This window comes from Prionailurus viverrinus, chromosome D1 (genome assembly GCF_022837055.1).
Source record: "Prionailurus viverrinus isolate Anna chromosome D1, UM_Priviv_1.0, whole genome shotgun sequence".
NCBI lineage: Eukaryota > Metazoa > Chordata > Mammalia > Carnivora > Felidae > Prionailurus > Prionailurus viverrinus.
Genome location: NC_062570.1, coordinates 55932649 through 55946773, shown reverse-complemented (window position 1 = coordinate 55946773; position 14125 = coordinate 55932649). Strand labels below are relative to the sequence as shown.

At 38.8% G+C, this 14125-nt stretch overlaps 1 protein-coding gene across 10 annotated transcripts in view; it reads left to right on the top strand.

Moving 5' to 3' along the window:
- Window positions 1-13263, top strand: part of EMSY (EMSY transcriptional repressor, BRCA2 interacting) — an 85992-nt gene extending 72729 nt beyond the window's left edge. For 7 of the 10 annotated variants that reach the window (XM_047878610.1, XM_047878606.1, XM_047878604.1 and 4 more), the window contains 6 exons: window positions 1189-1344; window positions 2393-2434; window positions 4885-5036; window positions 6922-7485; window positions 8464-8964; window positions 12860-13263. In XM_047878610.1, coding sequence (XP_047734566.1) covers window positions 1189-1344; window positions 2393-2434; window positions 4885-5036; window positions 6922-7485; window positions 8464-8964; window positions 12860-13054 — 1610 coding nt within the window. In that variant the 3' untranslated portion in view covers window positions 13055-13263. The remainder of the gene's footprint in view (window positions 1-1188; window positions 1345-2392; window positions 2435-4884; window positions 5037-6921; window positions 7486-8463; window positions 8965-12859) is intronic. The other 3 variants (XM_047878609.1, XM_047878605.1, XM_047878611.1) reach the window with 2 other exon arrangements.
- Window positions 13264-14125: the final 862 nt, after the last annotated feature.

The following is a 14125-nucleotide window of genomic DNA, read 5'->3' as shown; positions in this document are numbered from 1 at the left end:
TTAACAAGATCCCACTAGTATTTCTAGTTACTAAATATCTTCAATAAACTAGGCAAAACCCATGTTAGTTATTACTGACTTTTCTATTACAATAAGTCAAAGATTGTTAGAGTATTTAAGGGACCTTAGCAATGATCTCATCCAAGCCTTTCATTTTATGCATAAGTAAACTGAGATCCAGAGAAGTTACCCAGTTGGTTAGTGGCAGAGTGAGACTCCATGTCTTTTGATTCCTAATTCAGTGTCCTCTACTTGTGGGGTGACTGTGGTATTATTTTGGTTTGGTTTTGCTTTCTTTGTTTAAATGATTATCTTGATTTTGTCACTTTATATGCTTCGTGGGAATAATCTGAATGATCACTCAGTGGACTTAATTACTGGTAACTAACTATTTGTTGTAACATCCACCTTACACTAGCCAAAGAATATGAGCACTTAGTATCTTTGGTTAATCTTTCTATTGGTGTTACTTTTGGCCTTAGGCATTTCCTTAGTTTCTTGTTTTTGACATACTCAGCCATTTCCATTAATGTCTCACAGAGGGTGAAAACCGAGTAAGTAGATTTTATAGAAAAAATGACAAGATAGAACGTAAATTTATCCATGGAGCCCATTCTTGATCCCAGAGCACTCCATAAAACATTTTTGTAGGAACAGAGAGGTCATTTTTTCCTAACACTGAAGATTTTTGTTCTTTAAGAGCCATTGAATACTTGGTAACATTTCTTTGGGGATTATCTTAAATTTTTAATAGATCAAATTAAACTAGTCATTGTATTGTCTGTTCTGGGTAGGTATGATCTAGAGCAAATCATGCTGTATACTGCCTATTCACCCTTTGTTTTCAGGTTGGTAAACTCCAGAATACCAGGAACTACCTTGAAGAAGGGTAAAGGAAATGTTCTAAAAGGAGTGTGTACAAGGGAAACCGATTTTTTAGCCTAGTCATAATGGGGAATTTTAGTCTGATTGCGTATGTCCTTCTTGCTAGGCTGCTGGTTATGGTTGCATAAGTTGTGCCCATACAACCATATAGAGCAGTCTGCTTTTTTCATTTCAATTCACTGTCTCCTTAGTCACTGCCAATTGTGGCACCCCAGAGGTCTGGCTCGTTATTCCCATGGACAACTCTGGTTTTGATACTTGTTTGTAACAAAAGTTAACTTTTCCCCTGCCTTTTCTGTGCAGTAAAGGAAAAATTGGAATCTAAACCAAGACAACCCACTATTGACTTGAGTCAGATGGCAGTGCCTATTCAGATGACCCAGGAAAAGAGACATTCTCCTGAGAGTCCATCCATTGCTGTGGTAGAGTCAGAACTAGTTGCTGAATACATCACTACTGGTAGGTGTCCTCTTAAAAAGTAGTATTAAGGTAGGAGAGCTACCTTTCTGGATTTGATGGGATGGTTGTTTGGGGGAGAATATAGCTTTTATATTTCTAGATCTTTTTCCAGTTTGCTCTGAAAGCAAATTTTCATTGTCCTTGGGACTTAACCCTGTCTTTAATGACTAGGGAAGAAAACCAATCAGTTGTTACAAACTGGCAGCTAATAAAAAATTGCAAGTTGGCCATAAATAACGTCTGTGAATATAGGGTGACAGTTGTAGAGAGAGGATAAAATACCTTTTACAGAAGAATAAATATTTTGATGCATCTAAATTTTTTAGTTTTGGTGGAGGGGAGAGGGGAGGGGAGATGGGTCAGGGGAGAAAGGAGGTATAAAATCCAATACCTTTTTTGATGTAAAGAAAAAAAATGTGGGAAACTTTAAGTCCCTGTAAATACTTAGGAGTTCTGGTGGAAGGCAAATTAGGCATTTGTTTCAAATGTGGTCTGGCAGCAAAACACTAGTGAGAGTTTTGGATGGCATAGATAGAAAAGTGGAACAGGAAGGATAATAGATTCTTTCTCTCGTGTTCTGGCGAGACCACACCTGGAATACTGCCTTCTGTTTTGGACACTTCGTTACCTTGAGATTTGAAATAGTTCAGAGAATAGTAATGCGAATAATTAGGGGTTAGGAGAAATGACTTACAAGGCAATATATAAAGAATGCCTGTCTTGAGTTTTCTTAAGCAGTAATTAAAAGAGAACATAAAGTTACAGATACTTAAAGGATGTAAATACCAAAGCAGAAGAGGGACTGTATGGTATCATTTTTGGAGATATTTTTAAGACTAACGGGTTAAAATTGCCAAAAGGGAAAATCCAGTTAAAGACTATGGAAAGCCATCTAGCATCTTTCTTCAGAGATATTTAGCAAAAAGCTAAATAAAGCAGAGGGCAGTATGTTGGGGAAATCAGTATTAACTTCTGGGGATAGACTAGATTATCAGATGGTAAATAGAAGAAAAGACCTATGATTTCTTCCCTTACTTATCCTTTTCAGAACGCACTGATGAGGGGACAGAGGTTGCTTTTCCCCTTCTAGGTAAGTGGTGTGCATCCATTTGTAGCATAACTGAAGGTAAAATATTGTTGTTTTGGGGGGAACCAGTGAAATGGATGCGCTCTACTCTGATCTGGTAGAGGAAAGGTAAGCTCCGCTCAGTGAAAAGGAGACTTTCCTTTTTCAGGAGAGTGGGATCCTTTCTCAGAAGTGAGCAGTTTGACATTGGAAAAAATAAAAGTTGTTTACAGAAATAAATGACTGTTTTATCCTGTTTTTATGGCCCAATTAAGGTCAGTTCAGCTGTTTTCTGAATGTTCACTCTGTGACCTCCTTCCATGATCTTCTCCCCATCATATCCTCAGCCACATTAAGCATTTTCTTTGGCTTCGAACCCAGCTCCCTAGCCCTGACCTCTTGTATTATCCGGGAGTGGGTATTAGTCTTCTCTGACGTTTCTGCATGCTGGGGAATTACTGTGAAGAGATTTGTAGTATCTTGAGTGAGGATTATTTTTAAATGATTTTAGTTGATCATCTGTTAAATCCATTTCATTTCTTAATAAGATTCTAATGTCATAATTATGAAGATGAGTATGGACAGCAGAAATGTTCCATATAATCTGATAATTTCATGAGAAATTATCTTTACTTATTATTCTTTCAAGTGTCATTCATTTCTGATGATGCTTCCATCAGTAAAAAACTTTATGAATTTGCTTGTTCAATTTTAATATTATGTGATTTGTTTTTCTCCTACTCAGTCACATTATAAATGATTTCAGCAGTAGTTGTTTTAATGTCAACACTGACGCCCTTTTTTTCCGTTTGGTTGAGCACATACGGAAGATTTGGTTAACTCATATAATTTAAAATGTACATATAAAGCATACTGTGAAACGCAGTAAGATCCTGCATTACATTTTTACCAGTGATGCTGCCTGGAATCTCTTATATCACATGTAGGCGTGTGTATAAGCAACAGTAGAAAAACTGTGTTTGAGAATATAGATAGAATGAGTTAAAAAATAAATAAAGCTTATTTATATTTCACTGGGTAGTTTTAGTTCTGTACTCATAATACCTAAGTAGCACTTTGACATTGATTTCTGTAGTGATCATCTTACCCTTGGACATTCCACTATGATTTTTCTAAACCTGGAACCACTTGAATATGAAGCTACTTGAAATTGCAGATCAAGATATATGAGCACTGGAATCATGGGTTATTGAGAGGATTTTTATATTCTCAAAAACCTTAGCTAATTTTACAGATTTATTGTACTCTGTTCTTGTTTCAGAAAGTTTGTTGCCCAGTAACCATAAGCATTTCTAAAGCTCTGTAGACTAAGAGGTGGTGAATGTTTTACTGTTTAAAAAGTTGAAGTTGAGGCTGGTAAAAGATGATAGATTGGCACCAATGTCGATGTATCATTTTACATCTGTCTATCAATATAAACATAAGTGTATAGTTTACCCCTCTTGCCCTATGTACCAGAGAAGGACCTTTGTACCTTTGTAAGAGAATAAGAAATGGGGTTGTTTTCCTTACTGAATTCTCACCCGTTTATGTCAGATGAGCTAAATTGGAGAAGATGAAAGAAGAGCGATTTTTCTGTTCTTTTGTTAACTTTATATTGTGATAGTTAACAATTTAATACTTAATAATTTAATTAAATTTATATTTTAATACTTAACATTTTCAGCTTGTTACTTCATTTGATCCTCTTCTAGCTAGAAAAAATTTATTGTCCCATTAAACAAACAAAAGCAAAACCTCTGAGTTTTAGAGGTTAATGGAATTTTGTTTTGTTTTTTTAGAGGTTCATAGAATTTGAGTGACCTCTTCAAGTTCGCATAGCTGGTTGGTGGCAGAGTGGGACAGAATCCAGGTGTGACTCTTGGTCCGGTTCTTTCTGCAGTATCATTTTGACCTCTCATATCTTTAGGAACTGTAAGGCTGCAAGACAGTGTCTACTTCATGTAAAAGAACGAATGTTTCTGGGTTTTGTATTGCATTTGGAACTGGGACCAAGAAATGAAAATACCATCTTAGTAACTTAAGTATTATCTTAGTATCCTTAAAGATACTAGTCTGGGATTTGATTCCAGAAATTCATTATTGTTTTTGTTACCTTAATGGGGTGAAGATTCTTGGAGGAAGTAAGTGCGGCTCACAGGAGGATGTAACTTTAAGGGGTTTGTTCCTCCTTTGTGATGACAGTTTTCAAAGTGCTTCCACATTTCTCATCTCATCCTTATAATAGCTCTGTTATTCCCATTTTACAGATGAGAACACAGAGTCTCAGAGAAGATAAGTGACTTTCTCAGAGTCACACAGCTCATAGATGGGCAGACTCTGGTCTTCTGCCTCCTAGTTCACAGTACCACACTTTCTGTGACGCAATCTCACAGACATTTGTTTAAAATGACTACTGGTTACAGATGCTGTGGTGATTTCTGGAGAAATATCATCACCTCCTCTATTTTCAGTCAGCCATCGCTCCCAGCCCCAACAGCCCTCCCAGCCCCAGCGGACCCTGCTCCAGCATGTGGCTCAGTCACAGACCGCAACACAGACTTCGGTGGTGGTGAAGTCCATCCCGGCATCTTCCCCTGGAGCGATCACCCACATTATGCAGCAGGTTGTATCTCTTCTTTCTCTCCCTACCTTCTATAACTGCTCCTTTTTGAAATAAGGTTTAGTTTCATCTATTGAAAGAAAGGAAATAACTGAATTGAAGAAGAGTATTTGTGTCGTTCTTTCATCTGTGAGGACTGAGGAGAGGGAATGAATTGAGAGTCTCAACACTGGAAAGTAATTAAGAAACAATATTCTTGGATCTTCTGCAAACTTGGAACATTTCCAAAGGGTGGCACTTTCTAGATGAATCTGTGACTTCAAAAGTGGCCACTGTTTCTGTATATTTATTGTTACAGAAGAATTTATCACGTAGGTGAGATTTTTGTAAATGAAATAGAAGTTGGCTTCTTTAGCTGTGTGTTGCTTGGGTTTTTGCTTTTATGATGAATTCTCATGGGGAAACATTACAAATAAGTAGGTATAAATATCTGACTTTTATTATATGTGACCAATTAAATAGGAGGAAGAGACCCAATGGGAAGGAGAAAGAGTTAATATAAAACAGAAAGTCTGGTACCAAGGGTAATGGGGATAAGCTAATTTTATGTCAGCTACTGTGCTTTGAGCTTTAAATACATTCATTTGTTTAAATCTCACTGTGATCCTGTAAGGTGGGTATATTATCCCTCTTACAAATGAGGAAACTCTGTTCACAGAAGTTAAGTAAAAATAAGTAACTTATTCTGGGTGGCAGAGCTAGGATTTAAACCCAAAGCATCCTGCCTCTATACAAAGTGATTATCATAGATACCAGATTTAAGCGTGACATATCATTAGTTGTCACATAAATCACCATCAGTTTGACTGGTAGCAGTTGATCCTAATTGTAAGCAAATTAACCTGAAAGGCAATAAAGAAATTGTTGAATTAAAAACCTGTATGTGCAAGGTCGTTCTGAGATAAGGGAGGGTTTCAGTGGAACCTCAAAAAGTTTTAAAGTTTAGAATGAAGGAATAACGTGACAAGGAAGTGGGAAGGATGAGGTTGGGGTGGATTTTGTGTCACTGAGGGAAGCCAGGTGGCCAGAGGTTTAAGTGGGTACCAGATCTCAGCCTGGAGTCTAGCCCTCACCTGACCAGTCCTGACATTGACCTTTTTCAAGGCACCCAGAGAGGTCAAACAGACTGGCCCTCACCACATCGCTCAAGATCAATACCTCCTCCCCTCGCTGTGAAAACCGACACGGGAGAGTCTCCTTTGCCGCTGACAGGAGTGCTCTTGTCCCTCCCCAGTCTCCTTCCCTCCTGGCAGCCGAGCCTCTGGGAAACTGTGGCCTGCTGGGCCCGGAATATGACCAAAGGGGCGAGGAGGACTAGTACAGAGGGTGGTTCACACGGGTTTGGTGAAGCCTGATGAACCGTTTTCACTCTGACCGGAGAGGCCCTCTGTGGGGACCTGGACGGGCATGTCCCTCAGACAGCGACTCTGACTTACTGGACAGCATGGCCAAAGTGGGCTTCTCTGAACTTTGACTTTTCTCTGGACACCTCATACCTGGGTGGCTGTGTTCTTTCTTTGGGTGGCTCAGTATCTCTGATGACCAGGCTAGACAGCTGTGTCCTGAGTCAGGGAGCCTGTTCTTTTTCTGTGTTGGGCTGTGCTTGCAGGGTAACCTTATTCCTCTTACCTATAAATTCTGGGTCCACTTTTCTATAAGAAAGAGTAGACCAGTTGTTGCAGTATTTAATTTCTAAGAGTTGAAATTACAAGAGTCTCAATTTAAAGCCCTCTTTAGATTTAGAAAACTTGAGGTTTCATGGTCTTTTTAAGCTCTTTCTTCTGAAAATTTTTGAATGAATCTCATAACCAAGTCTTTTCCAGTTTGAGGAAAATGTAGCAATGTAGGTGCCTTTACTTTATTCTTACTTTGTGCCTTTTTTACTCAGGCATTAAGCAGTCACACTGCTTTTACCAAACACAGCGAGGAACTTGGAACTGAGGAGGGCGAGGTTGAAGAGATGGACACTTTAGACCCTCAGACAGGTCTGTTTTACCGATCTGCCCTGACTCAGTCACAGTCAGCTAAGCAGCAGAAACTTAGCCAGCCCCAGCTGGAACAGACTCAGCTGCAAGTGAAAACTCTGCAGTGCTTCCAGACTAAACAGAAGCAGACCATCCACCTGCAGGCAGACCAGCTCCAGCACAAACTCCCGCAAATGCCCCAGCTTTCCATCAGGCATCAGAAACTCACCCCTCTCCAGCAAGAACAAGCACAGCCCAAGCCAGATGTACAGCACACACAGCATCCCATGGTGGCCAAAGACAGGCAGCTTCCTACCTTAATGGCACAGCCCCCGCAAACTGTAGTACAGGTGCTTGCAGTGAAAACCACGCAGCAGCTCCCTAAACTGCAGCAGGCTCCGAACCAACCAAAAATCTACGTGCAACCCCAAACCCCCCAGAGCCAAATGCCGCTCCCAGCCTCATCAGAGAAACAGCCGGCAAGCCAGGTAACGGAATATTGGTAGCATGCAAAGTTAAGCTTCTCTGTTGATGGAAAAAATGAGAACATTACGATCCTATCGTGATTAGCAGTGCTTTCTCCTGGCAAGAGGAAACTCAAAAGCCTCATTTATGCTGGTATTACTTTACCCCATCAGAAGGTTGACATTAGGGAAGAAATGCACGCATTAATATAGGAAGGACAAATAAAGTGTAGCACTCAGAACTTGATTTTCTAGGCAGTTTTTAAATGAAATCACTTCAGCATTGATCAGCAGCACGTAGAAGCGAGATCCCTAAATTATTTGTATTTTTTAGGTACAAAATTTTTTTTCCTATGCTTGTAAACTCTTTTATCTGTGGTAGTAATGCTAAGTGAACAACGCAGTCTTTTAAGGAGCTTCATTGAACATCTTCCTTTGCAGTTTACATCATCACTTTCTAGTTAATAAATTTATCTTCTAGATTTATCTTCTAGATTGCAGAGGAATTATCTGGATATTCGAAAGAAAAATTATATTAGGGAAAACCAGTGGCTTTAGAGTAATGTATATATGTGTGTATATGTTATAAATACATATATAGAGAATATATTTGTAAGATGTATTTGAAGCAAAAAAAATTGAAAAACCCTGCTTTTTATTTTTAAAAGCTGAAGATGATACAAATAATTTGAGAATGGGTTGAAGGTATACTGTATGGGGATATAAATCCCAAAGGGAAGCAAGGCTGCTACGACTTTTTTTTCCTTTATGTTATGAACCTTGGCTGGCTTGACAGAGGTTCTTTCAACCCCTTCTCTTTCCCTAGGTTTCTTAAAAGTAACCAGATACTTTCCCATCCAGCCCTTGTATTAAAACACCAAGCTTCAAAATGTCCTCCTAGTATACCGCACGAATGTTTCTTTTGCCATATTATCTGGGGTGTTTGATAGGTTTTCTCAAAGAGATGTAGCTGTAACACACACAACCCCAATTTGTTTTCAGGTGGAGCAGCCAATTATAACCCAAGGATCCTCTGTTACAAAGATAACTTTTGAGGGGCGCCAGCCTCCCACAGTTACAAAGATAACTGGTGGCAGTTCTGTGCCTAAGCTGACATCACCAGTTACAAGCATATCTCCCATTCAGGCTTCTGAGAAGACAGCTGTGTCAGACATTTTGAAAATGTCTTTGATGGAAGCTCAGATTGATACAAATGTAGAGCATATGGTAGTGGATCCCCCAAAGAAGGCTCTTGCCACTAGTATGCTCACTGGTGAAGCAGGATCATTACCCTCCACCCACGTGGTGGTGGCAGGGATGGCGAATTCCACTCCCCAGCAACAGAAATGTAGAGAGTCCTGTTCAAGTCCATCTGCTGTTGGCCCTCCCTTAACGACAAGGAAAATCGATGCACCGGGAGTGCCTACAACAGGCCAGTTCATGCGTATTCAGAATGTAGGCCAAAAGAAAGCTGAAGAGAGCCCAGCAGAAATTATCATCCAGGTAAGAATTGGAAGGAACATGAGAAACATTGGGCATCTTGGGGGTTGTGGGTTTGGCATGTTTGGGAATGTCACAGGAAGAGTCAAGCCAAGATGGCAAAAGACAAAGTGATTATTTTTGAGATGGCATTTGACAAATTTGGTTTAATACCTATTACAAATATAAAAATTTATATTTTCTGGTAGAGAATCCTAGAAAATTGGTGGATATTATCACGGCACACCTTAGAGACAATCAAGAGCCCTAAGCCCATATGTCAGCTTGGTTATTATAGATTCAAAACATACTTGCCAGTGTTAACTCAGTAAAGTCAGCCCAGAAAATCAGGAACTTGATGGGGTCAAACTTTGGGCTCCCTGGTCTTTGCTCAAAAACTCCTGAGATATAACTGGATTGTATTTTATCTCAAGTTAATTTTAGGGATCCTTTTCTTTGAAAAACACACTTCTTTATCTTGATTCAGATTTATGGTTTTCAGGATAATAAAACTTTAATTAACTGCAGTATCTGGAGAAACATGTTGTAAGAAAATGTTTCTATATGATTTAATTTTATATTTAAGTTGGGATTAGCCATAAAGTTTTGCTTTTTTATTTCAATCATTGTTATTGAGAAATCTTGTTATGGTTACTGTCCTGCCTTGGTAAGTGAATGTAATGAATTATGCATTGGCAATAGGTCTTCCTATGCCTCACATTCCCTTCATTCTAAAACTCATCTGTCATCATGCATAATAGATCAAGACTGAAGAATTATTGAGTCCAGACTAGCCCTTAGAAGTTGTGTTTTACTTCCTTTTCTCTTTGTTAGGGTATCGGGTTGTTTTCTTGTCATAAATTCACTGTTGTGTGACTTGGAAGTTTCTGTGGCAAACTTTCCCTTTGCCGTGATGCCAGGCTATGAGAGAATGCAAACCGACCAATATTCATCCAAATATGATATAAATATAGGGGGGAAATGCTTAAAGGCAAAAAGAACTGGCCATTGAATTATTAAATGATTTGTTCCTCCTGTAAAAATAGTTGTTAGTGAATTAAGTAATTCTTTTTATTTATTTATTTATTTGTTTATTTTGAGGGGGTGGGGAGGGGCAGAGAGAAAGGGAGAGACAGAATCCCAAGCAGGCTCTATGCTGTCATCTCAAGAACCATGAGATCATGACCTGGGCTGAAATCAAGACACTTCACTCGCTGAGCCACCCAGGCACACCTTAAGGAATTCTTGACAAAGGATTTGTTGGGGTTTTTTCCCCTGAAGAAGTTAGAGTGTGGTGGAAAAGGAGGGAGTTCCTAGCTTCCCCACTCACTGTTTAACTTTGGGCAGGGCTGCTTAACCCTGCTGTGCCTCAGTTTCCTCATCAGTAAAACGGAAATAAGGAATGCCTATTCTACATCACTGATGGAAGGATTACACCAAAGTGAGATGAAGCGCCTAGCACAGTACCTGGCTCTTAGTGATTGCCCCATACATGGTAGTTATTTATTACTATTTCTGCTAAAATTTTCTGTGGCTCCTGAGGGTTTAAATTGGAATGCTCACTAAATCGGAAATTATTTGGGATTGCTTATTTGGAAATGATTTTCTGCACTTTAGGAACACGGCTGAAAATATACTTCATGTATCAAGGATGGTACCTAATGAGTAGGCTCTCTACAGAATATGCCAACTAACTTTTAGCATATACCATGTGCTAGGTAGCTATGTCAGAGAGAAGGGGACAGTGGTATAGTGGTTAAGAATCAAGCTTTTGGAGTCAAAAATACCTGGATTTGAATCTCACCTATGCTCCCCCTTACCAGCATTGTGGTTTGGAGTTAACCTCTGTATTTCAATTTCATTGCCTATGAAATGGAAACAATATCAATTACCTCACAAGGTTGTTTTGAGGATCAAGTGGGAAAATGGATATAATGCAGCTTGTTAAGTGTCTGCTACAGAGGAATACTCCGTAAAGATAGCTCCTGTTACTATAATCATCATTAATATATTGTTAGAATATTTTCAGATCTTACTAATTATACTTAGCTTTGACCTGAAGTATTGATTTTACTGTTTCAGTAAAATAGTATGGGGATGAATGAAAGAAGTCTGCAGAAGTGCTTTGATCCCTTGAAAAATGTTTTATGAAAATTCAACATGTTTAATAATAAGTGCTTTGAGTGAAAAGCATTGTTCTCTGTAGACATGTAATCTGTATTTCATTCATTTGTTCATTCATTCATTCATTCATTCATGCCACATGTATTATTTAACCTCTGTGTTCTAGGCACTGTGCTAGGTGCAGAGACTAGAGGAATAAATAAGATGAATGTATCTTCTGTTCTGAAGGAGTCTGAATGTGTGGAATTAATAGAATTTTAGAATCTTGAGGATCTTTAGAGTGTATCTTCTCTATCTCCTTTTACACGAGGTTAAACTAAAACTCAGTGAGGTCAAGTGACTTATTCAGAGGTCCACAGCAAGTCTGAACCAAAGCTGAACTAAAATCCAGGTTTTCTGACCCCCCTGGGACTTGAACACAAGGATCAGCTATATGGGACAGAGTGAGGAAAAACAAATAACACAAAACTCCACTATCCTAGATTCAGTGCCTTGACATCTTGCAATATTTTCTTGACAATGTTAAAATTAAATTTACATCCCCCCTCAAAAGAAGATTGTTTTGGTCAGGTATATTTTTAAAATGATGATATTCAATTTTGCTCTGGGACTTTTAATGTTAAAGATAGGTTATTCATTTGGCAAATGTTTATTGAGCATCTAATGCATGACATCCCTGTTCAGAGCTCTGGGCATCTAACAATGGAAAAAGATAGTCAAGATATGTGCTCTGATACATATTCTCATGGAGTTTACGTTCTAAAAGCGAGAAGAAAGATTAACAAACACAGTAAATGCAATGAAGAAAAATTAACAATGTAATAGAAGTGGGGTGGGACCTACCCAGTGATCTGGTTGCATGGTCATAGAAGGAAGGCTTCTCAAAGCCTTTTACCCTAAGCATTGGAGCTAAGATGCAGATGAGAGCATGGAACCAGCCATGGAGAGACTTGGAAGAAAAGTACTCCAGGAAGAGGGGAAGAGCTAGTGGGAAGGCCCAGGGTACAAGTGAGTTTGGCATATGCCTGGAGCTACGATCAGAAGTTTGATATTATATAGCAAGTACGACAGGAAACGATTGTAGAACTTTAAGCAGGGGTATGATATAAACAGGTAGACCTTTTAAAAAGGTAATAAAGTTGAGAAAGAAGAACCTAACAAGGCAATATGGCCATAATATGTGTTTGTCTACTGGTGTTTTTATTGTTTAAAAGGCAGTATTGTCCTCTCTCATTTTCAAGAAAGTATTACTATGTGACCCAGATAAATAACTTCCTTTTGAACTAGTAGAGGGTTACTGAAGGTTTTAAAATTTTGGTGTCAGCAAATTAATTCTTCATCTTGCAGATAATAATGAGTGAAATCTGACTACATTTACATTTAAAATTTGCTTAATGGTCGAGTGAAAATGTCCTTTAATGTCTGTCTCTTGAATTAGGCACAGACTTCAGCCTCCTTTACTAGAAGTGGTGCCATCAAGAAGTGGAAAGATCACTTTAAATTGTACAAGACTTGGATTTGAATCCTGGCACTTTAACTTTGACCAACTGTGTGACCTCAATTAAGTCACTTACCCTCTTAGTTTCCTCATTTGTAAATGGGAATCCTATTTTCCTTATAGTGTTCTTGAAGGGATTTAGTAGAATATTATACGTGAGAGCACCCAGCACAGCACCTGATGTGAAGTAGTTGTCCAGTAAATGTCAGTGTCCCCTTATTCTTCCTTAGTGATGTTGGGGACATCCTTCTGGTTCTTTTTCTTACCGTAAAGCCTCTCTCCTGTCTTCTCTTCCAGGCCATTCCCCAGTATGCTATTCCTTGTCACTCTAGTTCCAACGTGGTTGTAGAGCCCAGTGGGCTTCTTGAGCTCAACAACTTCACTAGCCAGCAGTTGGATGACGATGAGACGGCAATGGAGCAAGACATAGACAGTAGCACAGAAGATGGAACCGAGCCCAGCCCCTCTCAGAGTTCTGCTGAACGGTCCTAAGTGTTTTGGACACAGGAGTGCACTTTAAAACCTACTTGGTTACCAAGTGTCCAGGGAAGCCCTTGATTTTTGATGTCTAAAGAGAGCACTTTGCCCATGCTTAGGCTGTGGACCCCAAAATAGCAGTGTTTCAACAAAACTGCTGCAGGAGCAGCGTTTTAAAACAAGATAAAATTCACAGGGGAATGTACTTTTAAAAAAAAAAGGAAAGAAAAAAAAAAAAAAAAGGAAAGATGCACATCTACAGTGACGTTAAGACCTGATATTTCTCTGTCGGACCACGGCTGATGGAAAAGTTTGTCGTGCAGTGGAAAGAGACTTTTCCTGTGAATGTTCCTCAACTGGTTTCTACTGAGCAAAACACCATCAGAAAAGGAGAATGTGAATAGTTCATATTTTGAAACGGTGTGTCAGGAACAGGTTTTTTAAAAAATCTTGTATGTTTTTGCAAATCCCTGGAAGTGTTGAATTGATTAACATTTTACATTTGCTCAGTTTATAGTTTATAAAATAACTAGAAAAATACTGGCATTAAAGAATCCTTGTTTAGATGGTGGAAATCAGATCCCTAACCAGTGGGAAAGTGCTTTTTGGATGGCTTGTACATTCTCACCAATTGTATGCTAATTTATTGTGTCGTTGTTCCTTTGTGCTCAAGGCAGCACACTTGCCTTCTATTTATTTAAATGTAAACATTTCAAAGCAGGCTGTATTCTTTCTGACAAATTTCCTGTAAACCAGGATTGCCTGCCCTTTCCACCTCCCACTCTGCCCAGCACCTTTAAGAAAACTTAAAGAGAAGTTAAGAGAAAATGTTTCATTGTGAAGGAGAGGAAAAGAAACATTTTCTGGCCCAAAGGAAGCTTTTGTTCAGTTATGTTCAGGAGAAATTATTCATATGATGCTCTCTTAACATTGAAATTGCACATTCATGTTGGACTGAGACTTTGAAAATAACTTTTACATAGTTTCGTTTAACCCCCTTTGAAATGTATAAAAATTCATTTACAGTTCTAAATGTAATGTTTTTAAGCATTCTGCCTTTTAGGACACAGTTTGTTTAAGCAATAT